We start from the raw sequence: 17,100 nt of genomic DNA, 5'->3' as shown, positions 1-17,100 counted from the left end.
GCTGAATCCTCTGGTTTCTCCCCTCATATTCCCCTTCTCATGGTTCACTTCTGTTGAACTACTTGAAGACCCACCAACTCACCATAATTTTTCTGCCCCTCATTTGTCCCGCAAACTCTTGCCTATTAAACAGAGAGCATCATCTCCATTTCTCAAATGAGAAAACTGAAACTCATGGGCATTGATTGATTCACCCAAGGTCACACAGTGGAAGATGTGGGTTTGATCTCAATTTGTCTGACTCCAAACTTTATCTTCTCTCCTTTAGGTCAAGCAATTTCTCCTAATTAACAGAAGCATTCAGGTTGTTCTCCATTGCTGGTAATATCATGAAAAGTGTAAAAACAGAACACTCTCTAGATCACTGTATCTCTGTAATTTGTGTAACATTTGTGATACACATGCCAAGGCAATTTAGAAATAGAATCTTAGTAAGTTTCTCTGTCCAAAGTTCTCTAATTTTAAGATACATCTAATCCACTTTGGGCACTAAGTAAATATATAGTATTTGGCCAAGATCTCACTCTAAAATTGTGGATTTAGTAAATGTAAAATAAGACCTAAGAATTAACATTAAGAGCTTTTTGAAAAATAATTTTCCAAATGCTTTTTTGTGTGCAAGACATTTATTACCATGAAACTTTATACCTCCGAATGGAAGTAAATATGTTTGATGGCAAAAACTTATATTAAGATGCTGTAGTTACTTGATATTAGTCTGAGATGAGTTGATGATATAATATCAACACAAGATTGCTGATAGAATGGGGTGTTTCTTTTATACTTCTCAATCAATATCTCTGAATATATGCAGATGTCCCTGGGTGTTCTTCTCACTGACTCTAAATCCACAATTCTGTGACTCACGATATACAAGTTTGACTGCTTGGATGTGCAGTTCCAGAGGTTAGTCATCAGCATTTCATGATACCTAGTAGATTATATCATGGAATTTTGATGATGTTTGCAGTTGCTAGAGCTGAAAAACCTTCCCAAGAATCAAAAACATGTTTTAAAAACCTGTTCCCAGATTTCTTGTTGTAACTCTGTCATAATTGCCAAAACATATGCACTACTCACTGACTACAAACTGAAAACTTATTCTTAAAATCCCCGATAGCAGAATTTTTTTTAAAAAAAACATTGTTTGAGATGAAGTGATGAGGAAGTAGATATAACAAATACTGATCATTTTTCAAGAAGGTGCAATGAAATAGAATTTATATGGAATTAACTGTAAGACATCAAGTCTAAACAAGGCTGTAAAAATTAAGGTGGTAAAATTTCTGAAAAATGGGGCTTTAAGTAAGTTTAATGTAAAATATTTATTGAGCATATATGGGTTCTTAGGCAATGCTAGGAAAGCAGAGGGCAGACATGCTCCCCTATTTTATTTTATTTTATTTTATTTTATTTTATTTTATTTTTATTTTCTTATAATTTACATCCAAGTTAGTTGGCATATAGTGCAATAATGATTTCAGGAGTAGATTCCAGTGATTCATCCCCTATGTATAACACCCAGTGCTCATCCCAACAAGTGTCTTCTTTAATGCCCCTTACCCTTAAAACCCTTCCCCCACCCACAACCCCTCCAGCAATCCTCAGTTTGTTCTCCATATTTAAGAGTCTCTTATGTTTTGTCCCCTCCTTGTTTTTATATTCTTTTGGCTTCCCTTCCTTATGTTCATCTGTTTTGTATCTTAAATTCCTCATATGAGTGAAGTCATATGATAATTGTCTTTCTCTGACTGACTAGTTTCACTTAGCATAATACCCTCTAGTTCCATCCATGTAGTTGCAAATGGCAAGATTTCATTCTTTTTAATTGCCAAGTAATATGCCATTGTATAAATATACCACATCTTCTTTATCCATTCATCTGTCGATGGATATTTCATGCTCCCTAGTTTTAAACAGCTTTTTCTCAGGAAACTGTAGAGTATCATTCATACAAGTTCTTATGGCCACACCCAAGTTCCTATGGCCTCACTCTTTTGCTTCTAATACATAGGTCTTTGACCTTAGTAAGACCTCTAGATTCCTATACCCTACATTTCTTCAGAATTAATCATTTAGGGGATCTACTCCTCACTTTCTTCCCTTCCCAGAACATACTCCATAGTCTATTTCTTTGGATACTCTTGACAATATTCACCTTCATGTTATTCACAAATTTACCAAGAATCATCGATTTTCAAATTTGTTGACTTTTCAGTATTTACCATCATCCTTTTAGATTTGTTGACAAAGTTTGAGACACACGCTTTTCCTCTTAAACAACTCCCTTTTGTTTTCATTCATTTATTACTTAAAATATATTTACTGAGCATTATCATGTACCAGATTCCAGAAATACAATTTTGATGTAAAGAACAGCATGGTTCCTCTTCCCATGAATATAACAGTCTAGTGGTGAGGACAGAGAATAACAATCACAAAAACACATGTAACCTTGCAACTATGATAACTGCAAAGGAGACGGATAAGGTCTTGACATTTGTTCCCCTTTACTCTAAAAGCCATTGAAAGTTTTTAAAAGAGATTGTTATGTTTAGGCTTGCTCTTGGAAATACCTTTTTTCCAGCAATAGTGTAGTAAACACATTAGAGGTTAGCTGGAATGGGATGTGGATCCATTAGAAAGTTACAATAGTAATCCAGGTGAGGTACCATAATCGCTCAGCTGGGACAGTGGTAGAGTCAAGATGGAGAGAAGAGAATGAATCTGAGAGGTATTTCCATAGTAAAACCAGTAGAACTTGATGATAGATTGGAAATGGAAGGGTAAGAAGAAAAAGTTGCTGATACCTCTCAGGCTTCTGTCTTGTACAACCAGATAGATGGTGGTTTTACTGGCTGGTCAGAGTGAAGGGACCCTGCAAACTGGTGCAGCCACTGTGAGAAACATTATGAAGATTCCTCAAAAAAATTAAAAATAGAACTACCCGAATCATACTACTGGGTGTTTACCCCAAAAATATGAAAATACTAATTCAAACGGACATATGTACCCCTATGTTTATTACAGCATTATTTATAATAGCCAAATTATGGAAGCAGCCCAAGTGTCCATCAATAGATGAATGGATAAAGAGGTGATATACATATGTATATATACATACGTACACACAGTGGAATATTATTCAGCCGTAAAAGAATGAAAGCTTGCCATTTGCAGTAACATGGATGGATCTAGACAGTATAATGCTAAGTGAAATAAGTCAGTCAGAAAAAGACAAATACCACATGATTTCACTCATAAGTGGAATTTAAGCAACAAACCAAGTGAACAAAGGGACAAAAAAGAGACAAAAAAAAAGACTCTGAAACACAGAAAACAAACAGAGAGTTACCAGAGGGGAGAAGAGGTGGAGGGGGGAGGGGGTGCAACAGGTGAAGTGGATTAAGAGTACATTTGATGAGCACTGAGTAATATATGGAATTGTTGAATCACTATATTGTACACCTGAAACTAATATAACACTGCATGTTAACTATACTGGAATTAAAACAAAACAAAACAAAACAAAACAAAGTGAAGGGACCCTTTCTGAGAGGGAGAATGTAAGTTTTCAACACTCTGAGCTGGATCTGAAATTTCCAAGGGAAATGTCAAGTAGGCATTTGGATATATAGGTCTGGAGTTGAAGAATAAAGGTCTAGACTGAATAAGTCTATGGGTAGATTTATTGCATAAAACCAATCTATGGGAAGAGGGACACAAGACCAAGCTTCATGAAATAATGCATCAAATGGGTCATTGGAGAAGAATATGCCTGCAAACAAACAGAAAAGCAAGAACTAGAGAGTTGGGAGATCAATCAGGAAAATGTTGGTGCTCTATTTTTCTCTTGTCTTCAGCACTGTTCTGGAAACTACTCATCTTAAAATTCTTCCTGTGATTTAAATTACATTGGATTGAACCAGTTTGACCACTTCTTTGAAGCACTTTTCTATCTCTTTGCTAACTCTTCTTCCCCTTTACCAAGCAAAGAAAGTTTTCTCTTCAGATATTTTCATATCATTCTCTTCATCCTCTCCCTAAGTGATTCTACCACTTACACAATTTTGTTGTCATCTTGAAACTGACAACTTTCACATGTATCTCTCTAAACCTTATCTGTCCATCTGCCTCCAAATGGACACTTAATATTGTCTCTTCTATTTCCAAAAGGTCAATTACAAAGCTTCAAATATCTTCACCTTTTATTATAAAATAAGGCCTACTGATGATAAAATATAGAAATGGATCAGAAGAGTATAAAATTCAGCATGCAATTTCTTCTCTAATAAACAGATTTTTGTAATTCCAGACAATTTCTATGCATATAAAGACATGAATATACACAACGCATATTTTTACACAAGAGGTGTGCACAGTGTTCTGCATCTTGGTTTTTAAATTTATTGTAACTTAGACCTCTTTTCATATCAGTATATTTAAATTGGTCTCATTTTTTAAAATTCCACTATATAAATGTACCCTAATTCATTTAACAAACTGTGCCCTGATAGACATTAAGGTTGTTACCAGTTTTTCACTATTACAATAATGCAATGAACATCCTTGTATGAGTATTTTTTATCAGTGTATCTGGGGCTAATTTCTGAGAATGGAAATGGTTGCATCAAACTGTATGTATAAATTTTTGTTATTGTCAAATTACCTTCCTAAAACATTCTACCAACTTGCACTTCCACTTTCAGTCAAGACGATGATTTCATATATTTCTACTTCCTCTCCAATAATGGGTATTATCCAATTTTTTGTTATCAAATTCTAATCTGATTGGTGAAATAGTTTTCTCTTTTTTTGTTGTTATTGTTATTTATATATCCAAATTTTTTTAAGTAGATTTCATGCCCACTGCAGAGCCCAACTCAGGACTTGAACTCAACCACCCTGAAATCAAGACCTGAGCTGAGGCCAAGAGTCAGAGATGCTTAACCACCTGAGCCACTCAGGGAGTCCCTATATATTCAGTTCTGACTAAAGTTGGGCGTCTGTTTTTCGGCCTATTAATTTTGTAGAATTGTCAAATTCTACAAAAAAAGAAATTTGGGGTTTCATTATCATAAGGCATCTTTCTGTAAAAAACAAGGTATATCTTTGTATTGATTCATGTTCCTTATGAAATCTTTAATATTTTTATCATGCAGGTTCTATACATTTCTGTTCTGCTTCATGATGAGGTAGTTTACATTTATGCTCACTACTACAAACTATTAGATTTCTTTTATTATATTTCCTAGTTGATAATTATTTAGATTACCCATTTATATTTCTTTCATTATAATCCCTAACTCAAATTATTTACATTACTGAATTTTATTAATTAGGTGCTCAGCCAACTTAATAAATTTTCAAGTTGTTTGCAATATATTTTTAACTGATATTCTTGGAATTCTCATGTGAATGAGAATTTATGATATGTGAATAATCATAATTTTAGGTTGTATCCAATATTTTTATTTGACCATTCATTCCAGAAATAAGTCATATAATAGTGGGATCCTTTTCCTGAATTTAATAAAAATGTGCTTACCATTTTGACACTGAGCAGAGTGGTAGATTTTTGGATGATATATAATTTTTATCAAATTAGTGACTTTTATTTCTTCATATTCATTCTTTCATTTAGAAAGAAGTGATGAATTAAATCAAGCTTTTTAAAGCATCTGTAGAAGCTTTTTTTTTTTTTTAATTTGAGCTATTACAATGGTTAGACACTGCCATAGGTTTGTCTAATATTCAACTACCTTATATCTCTAGGGAGACTTTCAACCAGTCACAATTTTTTAACCTGCTCCCCAAATCCATTTGTCAGTATATCATTTCCAACTTCAGCAATTGTATTAATGAATAAGATTGTTCCCTTTGGTTTGTTATTGTTGCTTTTTGTTTTTGTTGTCTTTGTCTGATTTATTTTCAGAATTATATCTTTATAATCGGCCAATGACTAACGTTATAAATGAAAATCTCTTAGTTCTATTTCCCCTGCCTTTTTTCCCTTAGAGCATGCTATGCTATTTTGACTTGATTAAAAAAGGTTCTTGACAATGACTGAATTTTCATGAAAAATATTCTTCATGATATTTAATTATTGTTTTTTTTAATTGTGTCAATTAAACTATATTTCATCAAAAATTTATAACGCTATTCCTAATTTTTTGTTTTGTATATACTGGTGGTAAAACTATTTATAAAAATAGACATCAGGGGCACTGGGTGGCTTACTCAGCGCAACTTCAGCTCAGGTCATGATCTCGTGATTCGTGACTTCGGCCCCGTTTCAGGCTCTGTGCTGACAGCTTGGAGTCTGGAGCCTGCTTTGGATCCTGTCTCTCCCTCTCTTCTGCCCTTCCCTCACTCATGCGTTGTCTCTCTCTCTCTCCCTCTCTCTCTCAAAAAAATAATAAAATAAAATAAAATAAAATAAAATAAAATAAAATAAAACAAAACATTTAAAAAACAGACATTAAAAACATTATAATTTCTAGGGTTAAAATGCCCAAATCAAAATTTTTCAATTGTCCCATAAAAAAGTTCTTTATTGCTAATCTTCATTATCATTGAACATTCTATGATTCAGAACAAAGAATCAAAAATTATGTTTAGTTTATGTCGCCTTATAATCTGATACAAGCCAGCATTATATTTTGTATATCATAACTGACATTTTTAAAGGTTCCAGGCCATTTTATTATAGAACATTCCCAAACTGACATTTTTCTGATTGGTTTCTCATTTAACGATTCAGGTTAAATATGTTGGACAAGAATACTATATAGGTGACATTATATACAGTTTTTATAGCATCATGCAAGGAGGCACACATTGTCAGTTTGTCCCATTACTGGAAATGATTAATTTGATCAGTTGGTGAAATGGTATGATATTTTGAGATCATGTAAATATCCAGTTTCCCAACAAATTTCCATTCAAGAGTATTAACATTCATTGATGATCTTCACCTGAATCAGTTATTATTTTGCTGGGTACACTATTAAAATAATCTAATTCTACTTTATCCCCCCTATATTTATTAGCTGGCAATCTTTCTAAAGAAGAACTTACTGTCCACCCCACTACCCTGTTGAGGAACACTATGGGCTCACGTATTCTTTTTTATTCAGAGCTCATTTGTAGCATTATTCTTTTTGATCCTTTTTGCATCAAACGCACAAACTATGGTTACATAGCAGAGGACTTTGTTATTAGTAGATATATATAGTCATGGTATTGTGTCATGATATACACAACTTACTTCCAAATTATTCAAAGCATATAAATACACAAACTATACAAAATATGCCTTCCAAAATGTATGTGTATATGAACAGAGAGCTAATGTGAAAAAAGCATTAGCAGATTTCAAATTTGGATGAAGGCTGACTTTTTTTAAGCAGAAAAGGAACAGAACAAGACAGACAAAATGTTAAAAACTGCTTAGTTCTTACATCAAAACGTCAGGTTCCTTTTTCTTCCATTTCACCTAATATGAGAAGGAAGTGTTTCCCTCCAGTCCCCATCACCCTATTGCTTCACCATCATCCAACCTGTCTGCTGGTTTATTTTACTTTTGTCACACTTCTATATCCTTTTCCTTTCCTACTGAAACCAAACTATTTCAGGTTCATCACTTAAACTATTATGGTGGCCTCCAAATTCATCTTTCTCTGGTGTCTCTTCTCTATCCATTCCAACAGTTCCATGACAAATTCCCAAAGCAGGTATGACTTTGGTCCATACCTTGCTCAAAGCCCACAGTAGTTCTTTGCCATAGAAGATCATCCAAATACCTGAGCAGGGCATTTAAAGTCTTCCACATTCTGTTAACACATCAGCTCTGCTACCTCTCACAAATAGTCCACATAGGTCCAATTTTATTCCATTTTGGCTGGAAAAATGCATGTTCCCTTCTACTTTCTTTCCCAGCTACGTCTCCATTTATTGAGAATGTATTCAACTGAAAATTTCAAATTATACCTCTTCCATGACGAGTTCTCCAATTCCCTTAATGTAGAAATTATCTCCTTTTTTTCAGGGCTCATAAAATGTTACAGACCTTTCCTACAGCACATACATCAATGTGTCTCGTCATAGAGACAAGACAAGCCCCATCACTCCTTTTGAGATCCAGTCAAAGTTATAGCCTTCTTAAAGATAGAAAGTTCTATTACCTATTTTCATCTCTCCTGACAGCCAGCATAGTACCTAGTAGGCCTCAAGAAATATTGGTAGAATTGAATTTTGAAAACTACAGTCACCAAAAGTTTCTGAAAATGACAAAGTAAACTTTTAATGTGCTCATAGACTGTATACACACCCCTAAATGGAAAATACTCTAGACAAATTTCAATCAGTATATTATCCTGAAACATATTAATACCACTATCATCAAAAGCAGGGTCTTCAAAAATGAAAAGCAATGGTGGAAAATGTTAAGAATGTGCAGAGTGACTGTACTTTGTTTACACCAAAAATAATAAATAACCTGGAGACATAAATTTGCTGCCAAGGGGTTTCAATATGAAGACATTTTTATCTGGAAGGAAATATGAATTTATGAGAGTTTTTGAAAAGAGGTGTGACATAAGGAGAACAATGTTTCAGAAACACTATTCTGGAAAATGAATGCAGTATGTATTAAAAGGGCAAGTGCAGACATACCATTAGAAGTGTGGCACAGAATGCCACGTGAAGAGAGCCTGGAGAGGGTCTACAGCAGAAATGAAGACAGAAAGGCAACATTGAATCAAAAGGAGATATAAATTTGAAAATATAACATGAATTGAAAAGAATAAATCATGAATTTTAAAAATCAACTTTAGGGGCGTCCGGGTGGCTCAGTCAGTTAGGCATCCGACTTCGGCTCAGGTCATGATCTCACAGTCCGTGAGTTCGAGCCCCGCGTCGGGCTCTGTGCTGACAGCTCAGAGTCTGGAGCCCACTTCACATTCTGTGTCTCCCTCTCTCTGACCCTCCCCCGTTCATGCTCTTCCTCTATCTCAAAAATAAATAAAAATTCTAAAAAATAAATAATAAAATAAAAAAATAAATAAAAATCAGCTTTATTATGTCTTACAGGTGTAGTCTTTAACATTGTAAGATTTCTCCAACATCATCTCCAACAAAACAGGGCTAAGGGTTCCCAATGTACCCCATGTTTGTTTCTATTTAGCAAGTTGGGGGAAAATCTGTTGTCTTTCCCATTCCAGCTAGCCTGGAGCCATGTGAGGGCAAGAACCATGGGATATTCATCTTTGTAACCCCAGTTCCTAGTATAGTCAAAGCATGTAGTAGAAAAAAAAAATATATATATATATATATATGCGTGTGTGTGTGTATATATGCATATGTGTGTGTGTGTGTGTGTGTGTGTGTGTCATAGAACTGTACTGATGATAATTTACTGTAAGTAAAATGAAGGACTGAACTTGCACATGAAATCCAAACAGTCCACAGGGGTGGTAGCCAATATATACAGGTAAGTGAGTAAGAAAGCCTTCCAGAAGAGAGTAACAATAGTTCTATTTCAGTATGTTTGCAGCTACAGAGTAACCTCTGTAAGGGAAAGTTCAAAATGATTTTGAATGTTCCACAATGCCTAGCATAGCAATGAAAATGAAGTGGATGCACAATTAAAATTATTTTTTTAATTTTTTAATAATAGCTTAGTCTCTAACCACTGTTATTTTATCATAAAATATTTAACTTTTAAGATACATCCCAAGGACCTCAAAATCATCTGATATTTTTTTCCCTGTTCATGAACATTCTTTCTATATAGAGAAAAATACGTTAAGATGTGATGCTATCAAATTCTTATTCTAGAATTGACTAGAAAAAAAATAAAATTAAGATTTTCCTTAAATCGGGTTTAAAAGAAAGGCAGAAGAGTTGGGCCATAGATTATTCTAGGCAATTAAACAGTCTTTCTGAAAACATAAAACTAAAAATATATTTCTATTATAAAGATGTATCTTTTCCTCGGTGATTAACTGCATTAACGTTGGTGGTTACTTCCAGTCAGGATTTCTGCTCATACACTTTGAATCAACTTTGTGGATTCTCCTAAGACAACTAATTTACTAATGAGTCATATTTTGTATTACAAATTATAATCTGTTCACCTAGTGCAGGGGTCAGAAAACTTGTGTAAAAAGCCAGATAAGTAGTTATTTTAGGGTTTGCAGGCCACTCTGTCCTAACTACTCAATTCTGCTGCAACAGAGGAAAAGTAGCCACAGACAATACATAAGCAAGTAAGCAATTTTTTTCAATAAAATAAGAAAAAAGGCAGTGGGACCAATTTGGCCCATGGCTATAATTTGTCAACACCTACTTCAAACCATTATTTTAAATGTCACTATGAAATTTTTCAAATATACAGAAAATCAAAGAGAAAACCATATACTATAATTTAGATTTAACAATTAACATTTTGCCACATTCACCCCATGTTATTGCTAAATTACCGTAAGGGAAATTTCTTTTCTTTTTAAGTTTATGTATTCATTTTGTGTGTGAGAGAGAGAGAGTGCACAAGCTGTCGAGGGGCAGAGAGAGAGGGAGAGAAAATCCCAAGCAGGCTCTGCACTGATAGCGTGGAGCCCAACCCAGGGCTGGAACTCACGAACCATGAGATGATGACCTGAGGCGAAATCCAGGGTTAGACACTTAACCGACTGTGCCACCTAGGCACCTGTACAATAAGGAAAATTTTTGTCACCAGTTTTGCCCATGCATAATTTAGCAGTGTCTTTAAAAATAAAGACATATTACTACATAACCTAATAAAATGTATAATAATTCCCTGTCTATATTTAAATTTTGCCAAATATCTCCAAAGTTATTTCTATAGCTGTTTTGTTCAAATCAGGGATCTAATGAAGGGTCAGACATTATATTTGGTTGTTACATATTAAAAGAGAAGTATCTTTTAATCTAAACAGCAGCCTCCAAGGGCACCTGGGTGGCTCAGTCAGTTAAGCATCCGACTCTTGGTTTCAGCTCAGGGCATGATCTCACAGTTCGTGGGTTCAAGCCCCACGTCGGGCTCTGTGCTGACAGTGCTGAGCCTGCTTGGGATTCTATATCTTCCTCTTTCTCTGTTGCACGCTTGTTCTCTTAAAAATAAATAGCTTTAAAAAAATAATAGCAGCCTCCATCCCCCCAGACTTTCGTGTGACTTACTGAGAAATACTGTGATTTTAAAAAATGTGAACAAGATCTGAAATCAATACATCTCAAAGGAACATTAATATAGAGACAAATACAAACATTTTTGTTTGTATTATCCTTAATATAGTTACCTCAATTTCTCTATTTTTAAGATTTATTTTATTTCCCTTATTTTTTAAACAATTTGTGGAGCTGATTAGGGTAATTTGACACATACATGAAAGCAGAGTTCCACATATGACATCAAAGCATATTTCATAGGGTTTCTCTGAAATATATGAATCCACGCTATGGGTATTATGTATATGAAGGGGGATAGAATGGTCAGTTACTTTAATTAGGCTTAAGACATTCTAGATTCATAGAATCCATCACCTTTAGTGAAAGATACTGATTATTTTGTCTTTCAAGAAGGTATTACAGTATCTCAAACTGTGAACAAATATAGAAAGTAGGCACTTAAGACGACATTCTAGAGTTTGCAGTGCCTCATGAGAGAGAGGAAAATCCCTTCCCAGGAGAACTTTGATCCCTGTCAGAAAAATCTGTCAGCTTCTCGGGGAAATTCCAAATACAGAAATTACCCCAAATTTCATAAAATTTCTAGAAACAAGAACTGTTGGTATATATGTGGTAACTCCCACACTAACCAATATCAGATAGAAACGGGGTCTGGTGAGACCAGAAACCAACTTGTGTAGCAATGTTATGTGACAGTGTGATATGAAATCACAGATAAAGTGGCTGGAAGAAATAATTGAGAAAATGTGAATATAGAAATGGGAGGGGTTTATGTTGACTGTGTTTTAGAGTATCTTAACTCATTGTCATCAAGAAATAGGATCATTAAGGAGGAAAAGGGACTGGGTAAACTCACATAACAAGAGTTCATAAAGGAAAGGGAAGCAAAAGGCATTAAATGGAAACTCAGAAAGCTAGAAGTCTCCCATATGAGAAAAGGAATATAGCAGATTTAATGAAAGGGAGTTAAATTTCTAAAGAACAAGCATTAAGGCTTAGGACGAGACAGAAGATAATAAAAGCAATGATGCTCTCACCTCTCTACACTGTGCAATATGTTAACCACTGGCCACATGTGGTTATTTAAACTTAAATTAGCTATTAAATGGAGTTAAAAATTCAGTCATATTAGCTACATCTCAAATGCTCAGTAGCCACAGATGGTTAGTGACTACTGCACTGGATAGCACAGATAGAGAACACTTCCTTCCACGTTTCAGAAAGTTCCATTAGACAACACCGTTCTAAGGAGATGAAGATAGTAGGAAAGAGGAAAAGGCAGGGAAAGAAGTGAAGAAGGAGGAATGATGATTCATAAACTCCCTTTCCTACTTGTGCTTAATGTCACTAGTTCTCATGGGACAATCAGGATAGCCACTGCTCTGCAACATTAAGGTTCTGTCACACCTCCTCTCCAGAGAGCTGCTGGAGAGATCGCTGCCGACAAAGGCTCTAGGTGCCCGGGACTCTGGGAGTAGGGCTTTGAGTTAGGGGTGGAGCCAGGGTTGGGCCAGGGGAAAGGGCATTCAATGGATGAAGAGGGCCTGTGCATAGCCTAGCATCATGCCCAAAATTCAAGGTGGATAAAACATTCACTTGCCACTGAAAAGGTGAAAGAGAAGATCCTCTCATCTCTGGTGCTCAGTGAGTTTTCAGTCATTCACAGTCATACAATCCTACTACTAATATCTTGCTCAGACTAAGTCATAGGTCAACACTCACATTCTATCTTACTCTCCTAAGAGAAATTTGGCCTGAGACTATTCCTCTTATTTCATTTATTCATAACGATCAATTCTTATCATTAGCATTCTTATTCACTGAAACTACATACAGGCATTGCATTTCCTTCTCTCTAAGCTCCATGAGGAATGGCATGAAATTTCAAACCACCATTGAGGGACCTTCTTTGCCACACATCTGTAGTGAAATGACTGCATTTGGTAGAGCCTCGGACCCTCAGAGATATCCTCTCTTTCTGAGATATGCTTTGTGTCTTTTTGACCATAATCAACGTCTTCTCAGCTGGATCTCTTGTTCCACACTGCCATTTCAAGATTTCCCACCACTCACGATATGTATACTATACGCTGCCAGGTGAAGAGAGCATAACCCAAGAACACTTTCAGTGTTGCCCTGTCAGAGTCACTATTTTCATAAATTCCAGGGCTGCCGTCAGTCTCCCATTTGCATGTGTGGGCAGCCATTTCTTCAGTGTATTCCTCATGTTCTAATTGGCTCGCTATCCAGATTCTTGGCTCTGTGCTTGGGACTCGTCATTGACTTTTCACCCACCTCACCTGCAGAGCAGCTCTCTCTGGATTTTCATTAGCATTTCAGGCAGTGATCTTCATTTGTAAAACTATTGACAAGATTTTAATTGGTGGTCTTGATTTTTACATTTAATCTGGCTTAGAGATATTTTAAATTTTGTTTTGCTACATTTGATAAGGGCAGAACCTTAAAAAGGGAAAAGTACTTGAGGAGAGAAGACACTCGGTTAGAGAGAAAAGAGAGGCTTCCTGGACTCCAGCTGTCTGCTTAAAGGGAACAGTGACATATGCAGAGGACCTTATAACAGTAAGTATCATAGTTTTGCTTGTTTGGATTAACACTTTTAAAAAAAATCCTCACTCTTAACATCAGCAAATTTTCTGTTTCTTTTACAATAACTTAAAAAAATGACTGAATATTTTCTAACATCCACTGAAATGGAAAGTTTATGATTTTTGACTCTGACCTGAAGGTTCTTACTATTATTAGTCTGAACCAGATAATCCTTTTTGAATAATATCAGCATCCAGACTACACTTGCCTGTTTAAGAGAGAAGCTTAAGCAGCTTATAAATAAAGCACAGGGAAAGCCCCTATCAAGTGTATAACTCTCCATACGTCTGATCATTTTAGATGCTTGACACTGAAAGCCTTCATTAAAGAAGTGAATCTTCCAGCCCCACAGAGAGCTGCCTTTCAACTGGAAGAAGGGTGTGTCCCTAAGCTTTTACCTGGGAGCAATGATGATCTTGTCAAGCATTTCAGTGAGACCAGCCCAAGTTTTTAGGGTGGGGATCTAGACTGGTTATACGTACCTTCAGTTCTTCTCCCAGAGAAGGCAGAAACACCTCAAAGCCTGCATGTAAGAACATCTACTGAGAAATTATTTTAATCAGACACCAGCTGAGTGGGGGAAAGAAAAAGAACAGAGAAGAACAAACAAAACTCCCTTGGTCTTGGATGTAAGAGAATCCAGCTGCAATGGACTGGCACTTTGTTAGAACAGCTGCAGTGCTGTTCATTTTTCTGGTAAGTGGATTCTGTTAAAAAAACCCTCATAATCATGCTCATTGTGAACAAGTGAGAACTTTTTTAGAAAGTGTTATTTAGTGTTATTTCTAACCTAAACCCATTAAAAGTTTATGTTAATGACAAGGTGATTTTATGAACTAGATTTTTAAATAGTGTTTCTCTCCTTAATTGAAGACTCGAGCTTATTAATGCATCAGTGTCAACTCACCCTATCACATCTCTGATACTGAAGTCAGTGCTAAGTCATGCCGGGAAAATACTGAATTTGGGGAGGTCTTATCGCTGCTCGATAGCATTTGGTTGTTCAAATTCCTTTTTGCAGGGGGGCTCTTAAACTAATATCACAGGTGTGTCCTGATTTTTACCCTAAACATTTTTCCATTCTTTGGGTAACTCTGCTGGCAAATTCACTATAAAAATAGGATACATATAAATTAAAAAGCATAGCAATTTGCGACTGGCCTCACAATCCAAACTGTCTCATTGGTTCCAGATATGTTTGGGATTCATAACACTAATATCAAAAGCCCCACACTGCTAAGCTATGATTTATTTAAAACATTTTTTAATGTCAAAAACCATGACAATCTGGGAGATTTGTAAATGATATAATAAGTGAAGGAACAGCTATAATTAAGGAGTGAGTATAATTATTATGATACTGGTTCTTACTACTGGAAAATCAGCAATGACTGATATGAAAGTTGTGTTTGATGGTCAGACAAATGTAATGAGATGTTTTATCACCGTCTCCCTCACACGTCATTAATTTTCTCTTTTTAGAGATAATAAAGATAACACTGAGTTGCTGCATCAAATTTCACTTCTGTTGGGAATTTTAAAATCAGAGTCTTTCTCACAGGAAGGTTAATGTTATCCAAAGAGGCAAGTGCCAGGCAAATCACCCTCCAATTTGGCAGCATATAGTCCTGTGGGTCATATTTGTTTCTACTTGCGTAACTTTTGAACTGGATTGTTGGGTTTCTACAATAACAGGTCAGACCCTTGATTCAAACATGCTGGTTGGTCTGAATTCAGTTTATTAAGTAAAAGTGGTCATAGCAGTGGATTTGTTACGAATAAGCATCAATAAGCTGGTAGCTTTAGTTCCAAGCTGCCTTTAGAAGACTAGCCCTATTCCATGGAATTTTTAATGGATTTTTAGGATCAGTTAATATAATTTGGGATGAGTAAGGATTAATGAGCACTTGTATAGGAGCATCTGTGTATTGCCGAGTAATCAAATGTTTTTATTTTTTGTTTATTTTTAAATTTTTGCTGGCAACTATTCATTTTTGAGAGACAGCGTGAGTGGGGGAGGGGCAGAGAGAGAGAGGGAGGCACAGAATCCGAAACAGGCTCCAGGCTCTGAGCTATCAGCACAGAGCCCAATGTGGGGCTCAAACTCATGAACTCCCAGATCATGACCTGAGCCGAACTAAAATGCTTAACCGACTGATCCACTCAGGCGCCCCTCAAATATTTTTATTTTTAATTTCATTTAAATCTGATCCATTAAGGCCTATTACAGTTTAATTTGATTAGTTTATTCAGATGCTTATGTGCTTTCATTTAATGCATAATATACCTTATTTCTTTATTTTTATGATTATTTCTAATTAATTACATCCTATGAAACTCCTTTAAACAGTCATTGTCTAATTAGTCATTCTTCAGTAAAATGTATCATTTTATCAAAATCATGTATCCTCATTGACCTTTCTTCTTTGTAGAGACGTTTCTGGACATTTGTGCTTTATTTTCTGAATTTGGAAAGTTTTGTTTTTTTCTTTGTGGATTGTTTGTTTGTTGCTATATTTTACCTTGGAATCAGTCACAAATTTCTCATTTGTCTTATGAGATGTATTTCTCAAAGAACTTACTGCATAATGAATTAAAACATTTCTTTTTCCTGTTATTGTAACTTTTCTGGTAAAACATTTTGCTTTCTAGGGTTTGAAAAATCATAATTTATTCTTACGGCAGATTTTACCAGATGATCTGGATAAATATCCTTTGTAGTTATATAATCTATTTCTGCTACAAAATACTTTTTTTTCCCCCTGAAAATTAACTACCTTGATAGCAAATTCTTCTACTTAGCTTATGGCTAGCCTCACTATGAATGTATGCTCTCACCAGAAAAAAAAAAGAAAAAAAAAAAAGAAAGGAAAAAAATCTATGTGAAGTCTTTATTCTTCTCCATTCAAAGTCTAGAATAAGTAAAAATCTACAGTAGAGAGCATACTTAGGCAATTTTAAAAAGCTTTAAGACATTTTTTAATGTTTATTTATTTTTGAGAGAGACAGACTATGAGTGGGGGAGGGGCAGAGAGAGAGGAAGACAGAATCCAAAGCAGGCTCCAGTCTCTGAGCTGTCAGTACAAAGCGCAATGCAGGACTCGAACTCACAAACAGAGATCAGGACCCAAGCTGAAGCTGGACGCTTAACTGACTAAGCCACTCAGGTGCCCCAAAACCTTTAAGACATTTAAACAGGCAATATATTTAATGCAAATCCATTTGTGAGCTGAGCAACCATCTGTTTATGTGTATTTTGCGTAGTCTGTTTAATATACCTTT

The 17,100-nt window shown here is 35.4% G+C and overlaps 2 protein-coding genes across 3 annotated transcripts in view; one reads left to right on the top strand and one right to left on the bottom strand.

Annotated features, from left to right (window-relative positions):
• The window catches only part of DSC1 (desmocollin 1), a 352,925-nt gene that overhangs the window by 159,034 nt on the left and 176,791 nt on the right, over window positions 1-17,100 (bottom strand). The gene's annotated exons all lie outside the window — the stretch shown is intronic.
• DSG1 (desmoglein 1) overlaps window positions 13,513-17,100 on the top strand; it is a 36,061-nt gene continuing 32,473 nt past the window's right edge. The window contains exons 1-2 of the mRNA XM_058692433.1: window positions 13,513-13,791; window positions 14,119-14,514. Coding sequence (XP_058548416.1) covers window positions 14,467-14,514 — 48 coding nt within the window. The 5' untranslated portion in view covers window positions 13,513-13,791; window positions 14,119-14,466. The remainder of the gene's footprint in view (window positions 13,792-14,118; window positions 14,515-17,100) is intronic.

The sequence above is a fragment of the Neofelis nebulosa genome, chromosome 11 (genome assembly GCF_028018385.1).
Source record: "Neofelis nebulosa isolate mNeoNeb1 chromosome 11, mNeoNeb1.pri, whole genome shotgun sequence".
Lineage (NCBI taxonomy): Eukaryota > Metazoa > Chordata > Mammalia > Carnivora > Felidae > Neofelis > Neofelis nebulosa.
This window is presented reverse-complemented; position numbering and strand designations above follow the sequence as displayed.